Below are 13,654 nucleotides of genomic sequence, written 5' to 3'. Positions count from 1 at the left end.
AGCAATAGTCAAAAGAAGCAGGGAATAGATCATACAATTGTGAAGAACACACGCCATAATAGTATTTTTTAGAAAAGACTGAGACTAACAAGATCATGTCTGCGAGAGGTTGCAGTGAAGAAGTGTGAAGCCAATCAAATTACAGATACGTTTCTGCAATTTATCAGGAACCTTCAAATGCGACACAGATTTAAAGTTAATACTGAAAGGAAACAAATGAACCATAACTGAACTGGAATAAGAATTAGATTATCACCGCCTACTTCTGCCTAAACCCAACATTATGCTAGTTACGATTAATTAATTTGCCGAATTACCTAATTATTTTATATGGTTGGATCACTCTACCGCTCCAGTAGGTATCTCACTGCTGATACAATCCTCTATCTGTATGAGAGCCATGTACGCCCTAAAATGGAGTACTGTTGCCACATATGGGCAGGAGCTGCTCGGCGCGCCCTATCCAGCCTTGATAAAGTTCAAAAACGGCTTTGAAACCAAGCAGATGATGCCCTTCTCTCTTTTTTTTTTTTTTTTTTTTTTTTTTTTTTTTTTTTTACACAGTGATCATCACTTATCAAGGCCCGGAAGCCACTCAGGGATAAGGGTTATTGCAAGTACATTACGTTAGTGTGGAGATTTGATGAAGTGTTTACTTAAGGGGCGGTTCATTAGGAATTTGTTAACATTGGACTTGAAGACATCCAAGTTGTAGTCCGGTGGGAAGCAGGCAGACGGAACAGAGTTCCACAGGTGTGCAGTTCTAAGAAAGAAGCTTTGTTCATGGAATCCGTGTTTTAATTTAGGCACAGATACAGAGTGGGGGAAATTTTTCAGTGGATTCAGCTAGACGGGTGTTTTTCGTGAAAGATTGGCGAGGGGGGACCAGAGATTGGAGTTCAGACGAGTACCTGCCATGGAAATAACGATAAAACAAGGATAGGCTTGCAACGTCTCTTCTGTGGGAGAGAGGTTGCAGGGTAGAGAAAAGGGCATCCCCCACTAAGCCACGAAGTCTATTTTGTACTCTGTCAAGGCAGGATAGGCTGTTTTTAGCAGCTCCTGCCCAGATATGGCAACAGTATTCCATCCTTGGACGTACTTGGCTTTTATATAGATAGAGAATTGCATCAGTAATGAGATATCTTCTGGAGCGACCTTTTTCTCCCACAGAACAGACATTGCGAGCTCTGTTATTTTCATAGCAAATGCTCGACTGAACTCCAATCTATCATTCCCCTTGCCTAACTTAAAAAAAAAAAAAAAAAAAAATACCCACAGAAGGAAATTTTACAATGAGTGACAACATTTCTCATAAAAAATATTATCATCCTCAGATTAAATCAATAATTGAAAATAATTGGAAAAATAGATATCTCAGTTTTCGGGAGGGGAAAGTGGTTACTTCTTTGTATGGGTTTGCAGTCTGCGAATTTGTGACCCCAACAACAGAGCAATAGAAAAATATAATCACCATCTCTAAGAGTCCATTAAAGTGGTCAACCAAAAGAATGCTAGCTTTAGTTAAGAAACTAAAATATTTTCATAAGAGTAGTGGTCGATGGACAAAAATCAGAGGCCTGCAGTATTAATGCTGGAGTCCCTCAAGGGTCAATCCTGGGCCCAACTCTCTTCCTGATCTACATCAATGACCTCCCTAAACACATACTTAAATCATTCGTTGACATCTACGACCACACATCAAAGGCTGTAAATGACAAAGTTCTCTCTGATTCTCTCTCCTCTGATCTCGAGCACATGGTTCAGTGGGGGGGGGGGGTAAAGACGTGGCTGGTTACCTTTAATGCATCTAAAACCAAACTCCTATCCTTACATCATCAACGCTCTGATCCCCATCTGGCATCAATTGGGATGGATGGCTCTTGTCTGGGAGAGGCCCCATGTTTTGACAAGTTTCTGAGTTTGACCTTTACTCCTGATCTGAAATGGAACACGTACACTAAGTCTGTTGCCAAGGTCGCTGGAAAGATGGTGGGATCCTTCTACCGCTCCAGAAGATATCTCACTACGGATGCAATTCTCTATCTATATAAAAACCAAGTACGTCCAAGGATGGAATACTGCTGCCATATCTGGGCAGGAGCTGCTAAAAACAGCCTATTCTGCCTTGACAGAGTACAAAATAGACTTCGTGGCTTAGTGGGGGATGCCCTTTTCTCTACCCTGCAACCTCTCTCCCACAGAAGAGACGTTGCGAGCCTATCTTTGTTTTATCGTTATTTCCATGGCAGGTGCTCGTCTGAACTCCAATCTCTGATCCCCCCCCCTCGCCAATCTTTCACGAAAAACACCCATCTAGCTGAATCCACTGTGAAAAATTTTCCCCACTCTTTATCTCTGCCTAAATCAAAACGTGGATTCCATGAACAAAGCTTCTTTCTTAGAACTGTACGCCTGTGGAACTCTGTTCAGTCTGCCTGCTTCCCACCTGACTACAACTTGGGATGTCTTCAAGTCCAACGTTAACAAATTCCTAATGAACTGGCCCCCTTAAGTAAACACTTCATCAAATCTCCACACTAACGTACTGTACTTGCAATAACCCTTATCCCTGAGTGGCTTCTGGGCCTTGATAAGTGGTGACGACCATGTAAAAAAACAAAAAAAACCCTAAAAACAAAAAGAGTTACTGCTCTTTGGTTAGTCTGTTGACTTGTATATAACAAATGGCCACTATTTTTTTTTTCTGGCCCAGTTTGAATTTCCAAAAATTTTTTTTATTAATACTAGATCACCTATGACTCATAGGATCAATATTTATCTTAAGTTCATGAAAACTTCAAAAATTTCCAAATTTGTTTACTTACAAGATTATTCTGTACATGAGCATTTGTAAATCAATACTGTGCCCCCCCCCGTTATCATCTCCCCACGAGGGTCAAAGTAACACAAGAAAGGTTTAATGTGAGGGAAACCAAGCCATGATAAAGCTCTCCTAAAAGGAACATTCTGGATGTGTTGTATATCTATTAGACAGTATATCGAAAGCATACAATTTGCAAAACGATTAATGCTCACGATTCATCTGTTATGACATCATAAAGATGAATTACTAAGAAACCATCAATTATATATATATATATATATATATATATATATTTGTTATTGTTGTTTTTTCAAGCGATACATACGGTTAATATTGGCTCCGCCTCGAAGCTCATTTTTTTATTTACTTAGAAAGTCGCCCTTTTTAATTTGTTTGGACGTATATAACATTTTTATTTATTTATTATTTTTTTAAAACAGTATATATATATATATATGTATATATATATATATATATATATAAATGATTGCTGCATCTTTCCAGATGATTGCCATCACATAGAGTTCTCCCAATCTTGTCGTCCATGCCATCTCAGATGACTCTGTACTCCCGGCACAGATTTGCACATCTTGAAGCAGATGTGACATAGAAATTGAGCAATTTCCATTGAGTTGACTTCCTCTGGAGGTTGAAGGGTATTCCTATGAACAATCACGTCTTCTCAAACCAGCAGTAGACGTGCAAACTTTGTTGCATGTTAAACAGATCATTTGGTTCAGACTAATATAATAGGTGCAAAGTTGACTTGAACAGGAGTTTTGTGCGACTTAAGGTGGTTGACGTACACAGCTTTTGACAGAAGCAATCGTTCACAAGTGTCTCATTTCCAGCTCTGTGTGTCATGGTTAAGACCGTCAATTAAACCTTTGCGAAGCTCTCGCTTTAGATTGCTGTAGGCCTGCTTTCTTTTCTCTAGAGCATCACAACTTTCACGTACAAGCTTTCGCCATTTTGCCCTTTGCAGAGTAAGTTCTACACACACACACACATATATATAATTTATTATTTAAATATTTGGTACTTGTACAGTTTAATCAAGACATAAAAAATAAAAATGAAAACCTTGAGAAAAAAAAAAAAAGATTATATTGTACGTATCGATTTTGGACTGAGGATCTCTGAAAAAAAAAAAAAAAAAATTTCACTTAATTTGATAAAGTAGTTTTTTTTTTACAGCTAAAAAACGTTTTTATGAGAGTGCAATGAACACATCACAGGAAGACAACTCAGTTTAAAGCACCGATACTCTCTCCCCATCTTTAATACTAGCTTTTCTTCCTAAAAATCGAAACATGACCACCTTTTGCTTGGTATAACAAATTGTTTTTATGCTGTAAAAACAAAAACAAAAAAAAAACCATCAAATTAAGTGAAATTTTTTTCCTGTAGAACTTCATTCCATAACGGATATGTACAATATTACCTTTTTTTGTCAATATTTTCATTTTTTAATGTCTTGATTAAGTACCAAATATTAAAAAAAATTTATATATCCAAAAAATGACTAGAATACAAACAAAGGGCAGATAAACCCTCCCTTTAAAGCACCCAGGGAGTGAAAAACTACCACAGAATCGCTTATAAAAAATAAATCAACAATCTTAAATATGTGTGCGTGTGCATGTTGTTGGTAGTTCATGGCATTCAAAGAAGACTTCGTTTTGGCAACTGATCTGCGTTTTTGAAGGTGGCTGTGCAATCCCAGACTGGAAGGGCACCGATGGCACTGATCTCTGGCAGCAATGAACTTCTGGCAACGAGCATCCTTAAAGGTGACAGTTAACTATTGTGGATGATGGCTCGCTAGTTTGAACAAAACTCTGGATCTGGCATGATGCTATACACTAAAACAGAATGAAAACATCGTCAAATCCAATGTCAATAAGCTCAGTGGCTAACTATAGTCAAAGGCAACCCGAAGGCTTCCTTTTCATTTGCTGCTACATCAAGACGGTACTCTGTAGCATCAATGTTTGCACTTTGACGTGCAAAATCAAAATGCATAAACATGTTTGTATGCATATTGCCTGCGCATACATTATCCTAAATAAAAACAAATTATATTTTGGATCAATCAGAACACTTTCTGAATCTTATTTGAAACTAGCCTGGGTGCCCAGCGTTGCCCGGGTGTTTGGAGGTGTATGTTGAGCAAAAAAAAAGTGGTAGTAGGTAGGCAGGCAGGCTCAAATCCATACCATGAAGGAGGAAAAGAACATGGGGAAAAAAAGAAAAAAAATGACGTCTTTTCTGTTGCGCCTATCGCCACAACAGAAGTGACGTAGGTTTAAATTAAGGCTAGCCAATCGAAAAGCGGGGTTGACTTTCGAAAATATCAGCGAAAAAAAGCGACCCCTCTCTGTAGAAAAGGGCCCAGTTGAAGGAATTAATGTTTTTAGCTAATTTTTCAATATTTGTCATCCGAAGGGTTGAGCTTCAAAACGATACGATCTCGTGAAAATCCGTCGCCTGTCAAAAGTTTTAGGCAGACATGCATACATTTATACAGACAGGTGAGATATATATAGAAGGTTTGTTTTTCTGGGAACTGCCTAAACCCTTTAAAAGCCAGATTTTTTTTCAATAAACCAGTGGAATCCAGTTGACCTGAATCTGCGGATCAATTCATTATCGTCTGTCAATCTGTGAAACCTTGTTAATTGAAATATTTCCAATCCTTTTGACCGAAATATTTTACTAATAGAAAAACAAAAGAACATGGACTCTTCTAAACAACTTGAATTATATTTATTTAATTGAGCAGAGAAGTGCTAAATACGATTTTCCTGACCCCTGAAACTCACAGCTCTTAATTAATCAATCCAGATTCCTCTAATATCTCAGCTAATGAATCCCTTGTTTTACAAGAATTTCTAAAAATATTTATGAACATTCTATGTTTTACTATTGCTGTAAACCTTCTATTTTGAACATATATAAATTATTTCTTTTGTGAACACATGCCTTAACTTATTTTGTTTGCCATATGACGTCTCTCTTTATAAAACCTAAACCTTTTCACTGAAAATATTTCTGAATCCGACTCATCCCCAAAATATCTCCCTCCTTACAGAACACCCTAAAGTACAACCCCTAAAACTGTCATGAACACATCCCTACAAACTAATGACTTTCACCCTGATAACTCCACATAATGGTGTGCTGGGAACTTGCTGCAGGATGCCTTCCTGAACCTGCATGCCAAGCACGTTTGCCGTAATGAATGGCGACATCTGAAGTGTGTGCGACACAAAATTGCGTCTCGCGGGTCACCTAAAACACTTTGTAGCTCGGGCTGGCTCATTCCTAATGAGCAAAAATATATACTCGTATCAGAGTTCTGACAACGATGAGGACATTAAGATGTAGGTGAGGGCGCCACTATTTCCAGAATTACTCCACTTGACCTTGATCTTCCTTTTATAATGCCGAGTGTGGAGAAAGAAGTGGCTTACCGTTAAAGCGGCTGTGCGTTTGTGCCTGCAGAGCACAAATTGAGAATCAAGATGGCGCCCGCAGGCTTTTATGTGGAAAAAAGTCTCATGGAATCTCTGAGAATCTCGTACCCTGGTTCCATAAATAATGAGGAAAGGAAAGCGGGAGGACAGACGATTTTTAGTCACTAAATCGAACGGACGTGTTTAAAAGAAGAGGTAGAAGAAAAGAGTGTGGTGAACGAAACAAACAACGACTCGGTTGAAAGTAAAGTTGTAACGAACACACTGAGTGTTTGTCGAACTAAACCTAAAACTTCAGGTTTAATAAAAAAGTTCCGTTCAAATTCTGTACAAGTATAAAGAGTTTAAAAGAAAATCGGTTGCTTATATAGCTAAAAGTACACATGAATATCACATTTCCAAAAATTTCTTGGCTATACTTATACATCACGCAAAAATCAATATAAAAAATTAGGGAAAATTATCAAATAGAATTGTATTAGGTTGAGAAAAAAGTTCTTGAGGAACTTTTAATTTTGATTTCGAATGATGTTTTTTTAAATAAGTTTTCGTTTTTAATACCTTTACCTTATTGTTGTGGTAGAATCCACCTAATTAGCATATGTGGAGTGTCAACCATGTTTTTTTTTTTAACATAGGCATCACCACTTATCAAGGCTTGGAGACCACTCGAGGATAAGGGTTAAGAGTGTACAGTAGACAATTGGACAATATAGTAATCATTAATAATGGAAATTTGGTAAATTTGTTAACTTAAGTGGAACGGCTCATCGAGAACTTGTTTACGTTGGACTTGAAGACAATCAGATTGGTTGGTACCGTAAAGATGGGAGAGACCAAACGAGAGACGAGGCCGAGAGTCGACGACTACCCAGCTGACACCTACTCCAGGGATGGTATCCCCATGACCATACCAATGTACTCTACGTAAATATTGCATATACTTTCATACTCTCAATATGTCTGTTCTACTTTATTTTTGTGTTGTCGTTTTTTCATTTCCATGTGTTCAGTCGAGTTTCAACATTTATATATCATTTTAAAAAGAGCGTTTTCCGCTCTTTCCAATCATTAAGTATAAAGAGTTTAAAAGGAAATCGGTTGCTTATACAGCTAAAAGTACACATGAAAGACAGTAAGTTTGGGAAAAGGAGTTATAAATAAAAAACTAGACAAAATACTGTTAGAAACTGGCTCAATATATGTTACCGTAACATAGGCGATGGGTTTTTAACAGTATTTTGCATATCTTTTTATTTTTAACTCCTTTTCCCAAACTTACCGTCTCAAAAAGAGACTCGGGCACCATTTTAAATTTTCCAATACATCGGTAAACACTATGTTTTTCGAGCTGAATAAACATGTTACATTAAATAAAAACACTACAAAATTATCCAGTTAGGTAGAAAAGTAACTTATCTTACCTTTGATAACATTTATTTGTTATATATTTGTTTTTTTTGACAACTTTTTCGAATCTACGTGTGCATTAATACAAACCCAACTTATAAAAATCATCAATTTAATAGTGAGTGTTGAGTTACAGTAAGAATTACCAAAAAATAATGCCGGCCCTGAAGTAGGTATATCAGAAATTTGGAGGAATTTTTGACACCCCTAACAGAAAACTGCGAATAAAATATAAAAAACTTGTAATTTCTCTTTTTAAAGTGGGTTGTTTATTTTCTGTATGGAATATACTTTCAAAATAAACTATCAAAGTTCTTTAAAAAACAGTTTACAAAATGCCAGCGTGCCTTCACGCAGCCATTTTTTTACGTAATAAAATAAATAGAATTTTACGAGTTAAATATTTTTCAATTTTTAAACTTTAAAAATCTATCAAAATTTTTCTATTTGTTCAATTTTTACGATATTTTCAGGGTCAATGTGAAATTTTATGCTCTTTCCAATAAACTAAATATAATATTTTAGAGAAACGTTTTTTTCAAATTTACCCCCCCCCATTTTGAAATGTCTATTAAAATTTTAATAATTTATGTGCCAAAGTTTTATATATCACAAATTGAAGATAAAAGATCAATATAATAAAGAAAATATTCTAATTTAAAACAAACAAACAAAAAAATAGTTTTTTTGAAATTTACCTGTAAAGTCCAAAGTGTAAAACCTTTTTTTAAAAAAAACCAAAAAAAAAACCATGTTGATTTTTTTTTTTAATGAAAGCTCATTTTATGCTTATATCGTCAAGTAAATAGCAGATGCTGACAGCAACTTTTTCTATTTCATTGAATGTTTTCTTTTTTTTTTTTTTAGATATAAAAAAAAAAAAAAAAAAAATTTAGTCGATAAAGAAGTATTAAAATATATCAATCAAAAACTCGTGTATTTCATTAAAAAGAATTTAAAAATCGATGAAGCAGATTTTTTGTTCTATGGGAAAAAATTATAAGTGAATGTGCGTTTCCTTTTCAACTATGGAGGATGAAAAATACTAATTTTGCTTAACACATGCAATAAAAAAAAAAAAGAGACATTATGTTCCTTAGACGAATCCATATTTCATAAATTTCATTTTAGCAGCAGCAGCAGCAGCTCTTTAAAGCTTTGCGCAAAACACGTTGCGAAAATGCCATTTTTTACGACCCTCATTTTAAAAAATCCTTTTATTTAAAAAATACATGTAATTTAAAATATAAATATGGATAAATTCTTAACAATGAAGAATGGAATTACCCATTTAATAGTATATTTTTTTTTAAGTAAGTGATTTTTGGCATTTATATATATATATATATATATATATATATATTTATAAGCAAGTCAAAATATGTTAATTTTCTTTATATTTTTTTTAAGAAAAGCGCTTTAAAAAAAACAAATATTGCATAATTTGCAATTAAACCTGTTATTTTTTTTTTCAAATTTGGTCTTTGCTCCTTTAATTGAAAAAAAAATAAATAAATAAAAAAATAAAAAAAATAGGGGTTGAATTACATTTTTCAAGTAGTTATAAGCTTCGAAAAATAGTAAGTTGAATTATTAAAGTTCTGATCATTTTTAATTGCCACTTTTTGATGCACCTAGCCCTGAAGAAGCTTGCCTCACAATTTTATAAAACTTTACATTCAAAAAATAGCATGGATCAATAAGTGCACTAGCACCTAAATTAATCTTTAAAAAATATGCGCACACTTGCGCGTACAGAAATGGCCACCACTGATAACATAAGGAATTACATTTAATATCTGAGAAACTAAGCGTTTGCAGAAAATTTTAGTGCGATATTCGTTTTCAGCGTACTCGAAAACCTACCAAAGTCGTCATTTAAAAGGTAATTGTTAAGGTGGAAAGTAAAAATTTACCTTCCCCCCCCCCCCGTTTTGAGGCGGACGTTGGCGAGATTGCTCTCCCCTTAATTCCACAATTTGTTTTTTTTTTTTTTTTAAACTCTTTTTTCCTGTTAATATCACCGATTACAGACCTAAGTTTCAGATTATAAAAAAAAAAAAATTGGCACTTGTACAGTTTAATCAAGACATTAAAAAATGAAAATATCGAAAAAAGGTTATATTGTATGTATCCGCTTTGAACTGAAAATCTCCAAAAAAAAAATTTGGTACTCTTGCATAATTTGACCCGAATTCTCGTAAATTCCCGTCCAGGCGAGACCGGCACAATCATCGGTGTCAGCCAAGCGTTGTTCAAATGTTGAAACGCTAACTCAACTTTTTATTTTATTTATTTAAATTTTTTTCTGTTATGTTTTTAGTAATTTTTAAGGTGATATTAAGGGGCATGGGGATGATTTTTTTTTGTTTTCTGATTAGTTTTTTATTTTTTAATTGAAATTTGATTAGGCAAAGAAAAAGCGCTATCTAAATGGAAGCAGACGACATTCGAATTGGAAGAAAGCGACTAAAAAAAAAAAAAAAAAGAAAGAAAAACTGACTAATATATTTTCAAACTCGCCAAACAGAAAAATGACAGGCAAGAAAATCAATCTATACATGTTAGAAAAAGAAATGAAAACATCGATGCAGACAATGTTCCCCCAAAATGAGGTGCAGCATTGCAACAATTGTAAACACAAATCGTATGTAAAAGATGGTTTCTCCTGGAGATGTACAAATGGACAGTGCCACCAAAAGAACTTGACTAAACAACAAGTCTTGAAAATAAAAACAAAAACAAGAAAAAAAAAAAAAATACGGTTACAAAAAAAAAAAAAAAAAATAAAATTGTACTTACACCGGTAAATTTATACAAATACCGTGACAGCGAATTAGTAGAAAAAAATGTACCCTAACCCTAACCCAGTTTTCAGATTCGTGTTCAGCACACCGAAACGTAACAGAATACTACGTAAAAGATTTTACTAATTGGAATTCGCTGTCACGGTGTTTGTATAATAATACCCTTACACCTAACAATTATATGGTTAAAAAAATTTTTCTTGGAGAAAGAAAAAAAAAAAAAAAAAAACAAAAAAAAAAAAAAACTTTCTGTTGATAAATATTTTGAAAAAAGGGTAAATATTCAGATTAGGTCCACCTCAACAATTTTCTTTTAAATGACGACTGTTATAGGTGTTCGACTATGCTGAATACGAAAATCGCATTGAAATTTTGCAGAAATAAGTAGTTATCGAAATATAAAAAGTTATATTATGCATTGTATTCTTTGGTGGCCATTTCTACGCGCGCGGACGCGCCATAAAAAAATCTACTCATCTCTGACTGATATTGCACGCGCGTAAAAAAAAGATGGCCGCCAAAAAATACAATGCATAATACAACTTTTATATCTCGATAACTAATTATTTCTGCAAAATTTCAATGCAATTTTCGTAGTCAGCATAGTCGAACACTTTTAAAAGTTGTTATTTAAAAGAAAATTGTGGAGGTGGCTCAGGTGGACCTAATCTAAAAAAATACCCCCAAAAAATTAAATACTAAAAAATGAAATAAATATATTTTAATTTTTCAAGGTAGGTTTTTTTTTGTTGTTATTTTTGATCTTTTGCATTTGTATTTTTTGTTACGACACTCGGCTGACACCGATAATTGCTGGTCTTGCCCGATCCATGCTTGACAGGAATTCACGAGAATTCGGGTCAAATTATGCAAGAGTACCAAAATTTCACTTAATTTGATCGAATAGTTTTTTTTTTTTCTTTTTTACAGCAGAAAAACACGTTTTTATGAGAGCACGTTGAAGGCGGACGTCTTGGATTTGTTTTAAATTTTGGTTTGAATTTTAGAAACGCCAGGGGGAGATAAATCCAGTTAAAGCACCGACACTCCCTCCCCATCTTTAATACTAGCTTTTTTCCTAAAAATCGAACCTTTTGCTCGGTATCATAAATTGTTTTTTCGCTATAAAAAAAAACAAACTACTTAATGAAATTAAGTGAATTTTTTTTCGGAGAACTTCATTCCATAACGGATACGTACAATTTAAACTTTTTCGATATTTTCATTTTTTAATGTCTTGATGAAGCTGTACAAGTACCGGTACTAGTGCAAGTGCACTAGTGCAGTGATCCGATCCGGACGTAAATAACGTTATTATTTAAAAAGCCATTCTTAACATGGGGAGGGTGTTTTGTACCTATTCTATACTTCAACCTTTCAATTGAATAAAAAAAACAAAAAAAACATAAAACTTTAATTAAACTTGGAAATACGATTTAAAAATTTGGTACTTGGGTGCTAGTCGGCGGATCACTCTCTGCACTACAAAAAATTAAAAAAAAAAATTTTTTTAATAATTTTTCACATGTGTGTTCAGTTTTCAATTATAACGGTGTACTATATTGAACACGAAATTTGTGACCACAATGAAAAAATAATGGCAACTCTCTCATGTCACCGGAAGTTAGAGGTCAGAACACAATTTAGTACAACGTTCTAATTGAAACCTGACCCACCCACCACGTGAAAAGTTATAAAAAATATTAAAAGTGAAAATTATAGAATTAAGAGGGGGGGGGGCAATCTCGCCAACATCCACTCGTTTTCGTTGTCTACAGTAATAAATGCCGGGATTGTTCCCGTGATATTCACTTTTTACAGTATCTGGTTTATTGTTAGGTGAAAGTACATAATAGTTACGAAAGTCCTTCCCCTCACTATGTTAAGAATGCTGTTCTGGATAATAACGTTACTATTTCAGCACGATCCGTATTCTGTAGAAGTGCCGATTTATTAATTTTATTTATTTTTACTTACCTGTCCGGAGATTCACATGCAGTTCTGTGAAAACGTGGAAGAGGAGATGTTGTCAATGATGATGATAATGGGGTGCCAGGACTTTTGGCAAACCTTCTTGTTTGGGGGCGAGTACTCATTGGGAAGGAAGACAGATTGTCGTCACTTCTCCCGGAGACGGCCGTCCGGCTGCTTTCGTAATAGCCGGTATTAATCCTTCCCCGGGGTGATCCGACAACCCTTGGACTAGTGGAGATCCTGAAACTCGACGTCGGTGACATGTGCGAGGTCGCTCCATCATCAGCATCGTCAACACCAACGGCAAATCGTCTACGGTTATTTCGTCCGGTTTTTCTTTCTTTGTTGTTGTGTCTTCTTGGAAGTGAGAATGGGCGATCATTTTCGGTATTAGAGTCTCTGTTGAATATCGATAGCAAAGACGACATGAACCGGTTGTTGGTAAGACTTTTCTCAAGATTGGACATTATTGTAACAAGTCTCGAACCCGACGCTGGAATATCTTCTTCGTCCTCGTCTTCGGACTCAGTCTGGTCGCGATTTCTACTACTATTTACGCTGCTTGTCCCTTTTAGGTATCTGTGATCCTTGTAGGAGTTATTGTCCACCGTATCTACTATACTGTTATTTTCTTTGTGTAGTTTTGTCCTTAATAAAGTGAAATTATAAATATCGGCAAACCAATTTGTTTCGTGTCGGGCCCGAACTTGCCGTTGGAATAATAATAATAATAACAAAGTAAATCCCAGAAAAACGGCTAGACACACAGTCCAACTAAACGAGCACCAAACCGTTACAAGTGCTGACAGGATAACGACCAGCACGTACAGAAATTTAGTCATTTTCTATTAAAAAACTCGGCATTCTTCTTAGTTTCGCCTGTCAACGAGTCGACAATCGCATGGCGGGGAAAGGGGTCGAAGCCGAATGACCAAGGAACAGGACCGCACAAAATCGATTCCGGACTTTTCTATTGGACATTAAAATTCGGACAAAATTATTTATTAAAATTATATTACCATTAAAAACCATTCATTGTTATTTTATTTTTTTCTCTTTATGACAATGCAATTTTTTTTACGTATTATTTTTTAATTCTAAATAATTTGCAGCCGGGCTGTAAAAAATGCTTGCTGTTGATTGGTTGATTTTACTTT

The 13,654-nt window shown here is 34.9% G+C and overlaps 1 protein-coding gene across 1 annotated transcript in view; it reads right to left on the bottom strand.

Moving 5' to 3' along the window:
- The window catches only part of LOC145261080 (uncharacterized), a 70,306-nt gene extending 56,868 nt beyond the window's left edge, over positions 1-13,438 (bottom strand). Inside the window, exon 1 of the mRNA XM_080119259.1 lies at positions 12,501-13,438. Within this exon, the coding sequence (XP_079975385.1) occupies positions 12,501-13,339 (839 nt within the window). The 5' untranslated portion in view covers positions 13,340-13,438. The remainder of the gene's footprint in view (positions 1-12,500) is intronic.
- Between the last annotated feature and the right edge of the window lie 216 nt (positions 13,439-13,654).

Source organism: Euprymna scolopes, chromosome 37 (genome assembly GCF_053919585.1).
Source record: "Euprymna scolopes isolate OS-2025 chromosome 37, ASM5391958v1, whole genome shotgun sequence".
Lineage (NCBI taxonomy): Eukaryota > Metazoa > Mollusca > Cephalopoda > Sepiida > Sepiolidae > Euprymna > Euprymna scolopes.
This window is presented reverse-complemented; position numbering and strand designations above follow the sequence as displayed.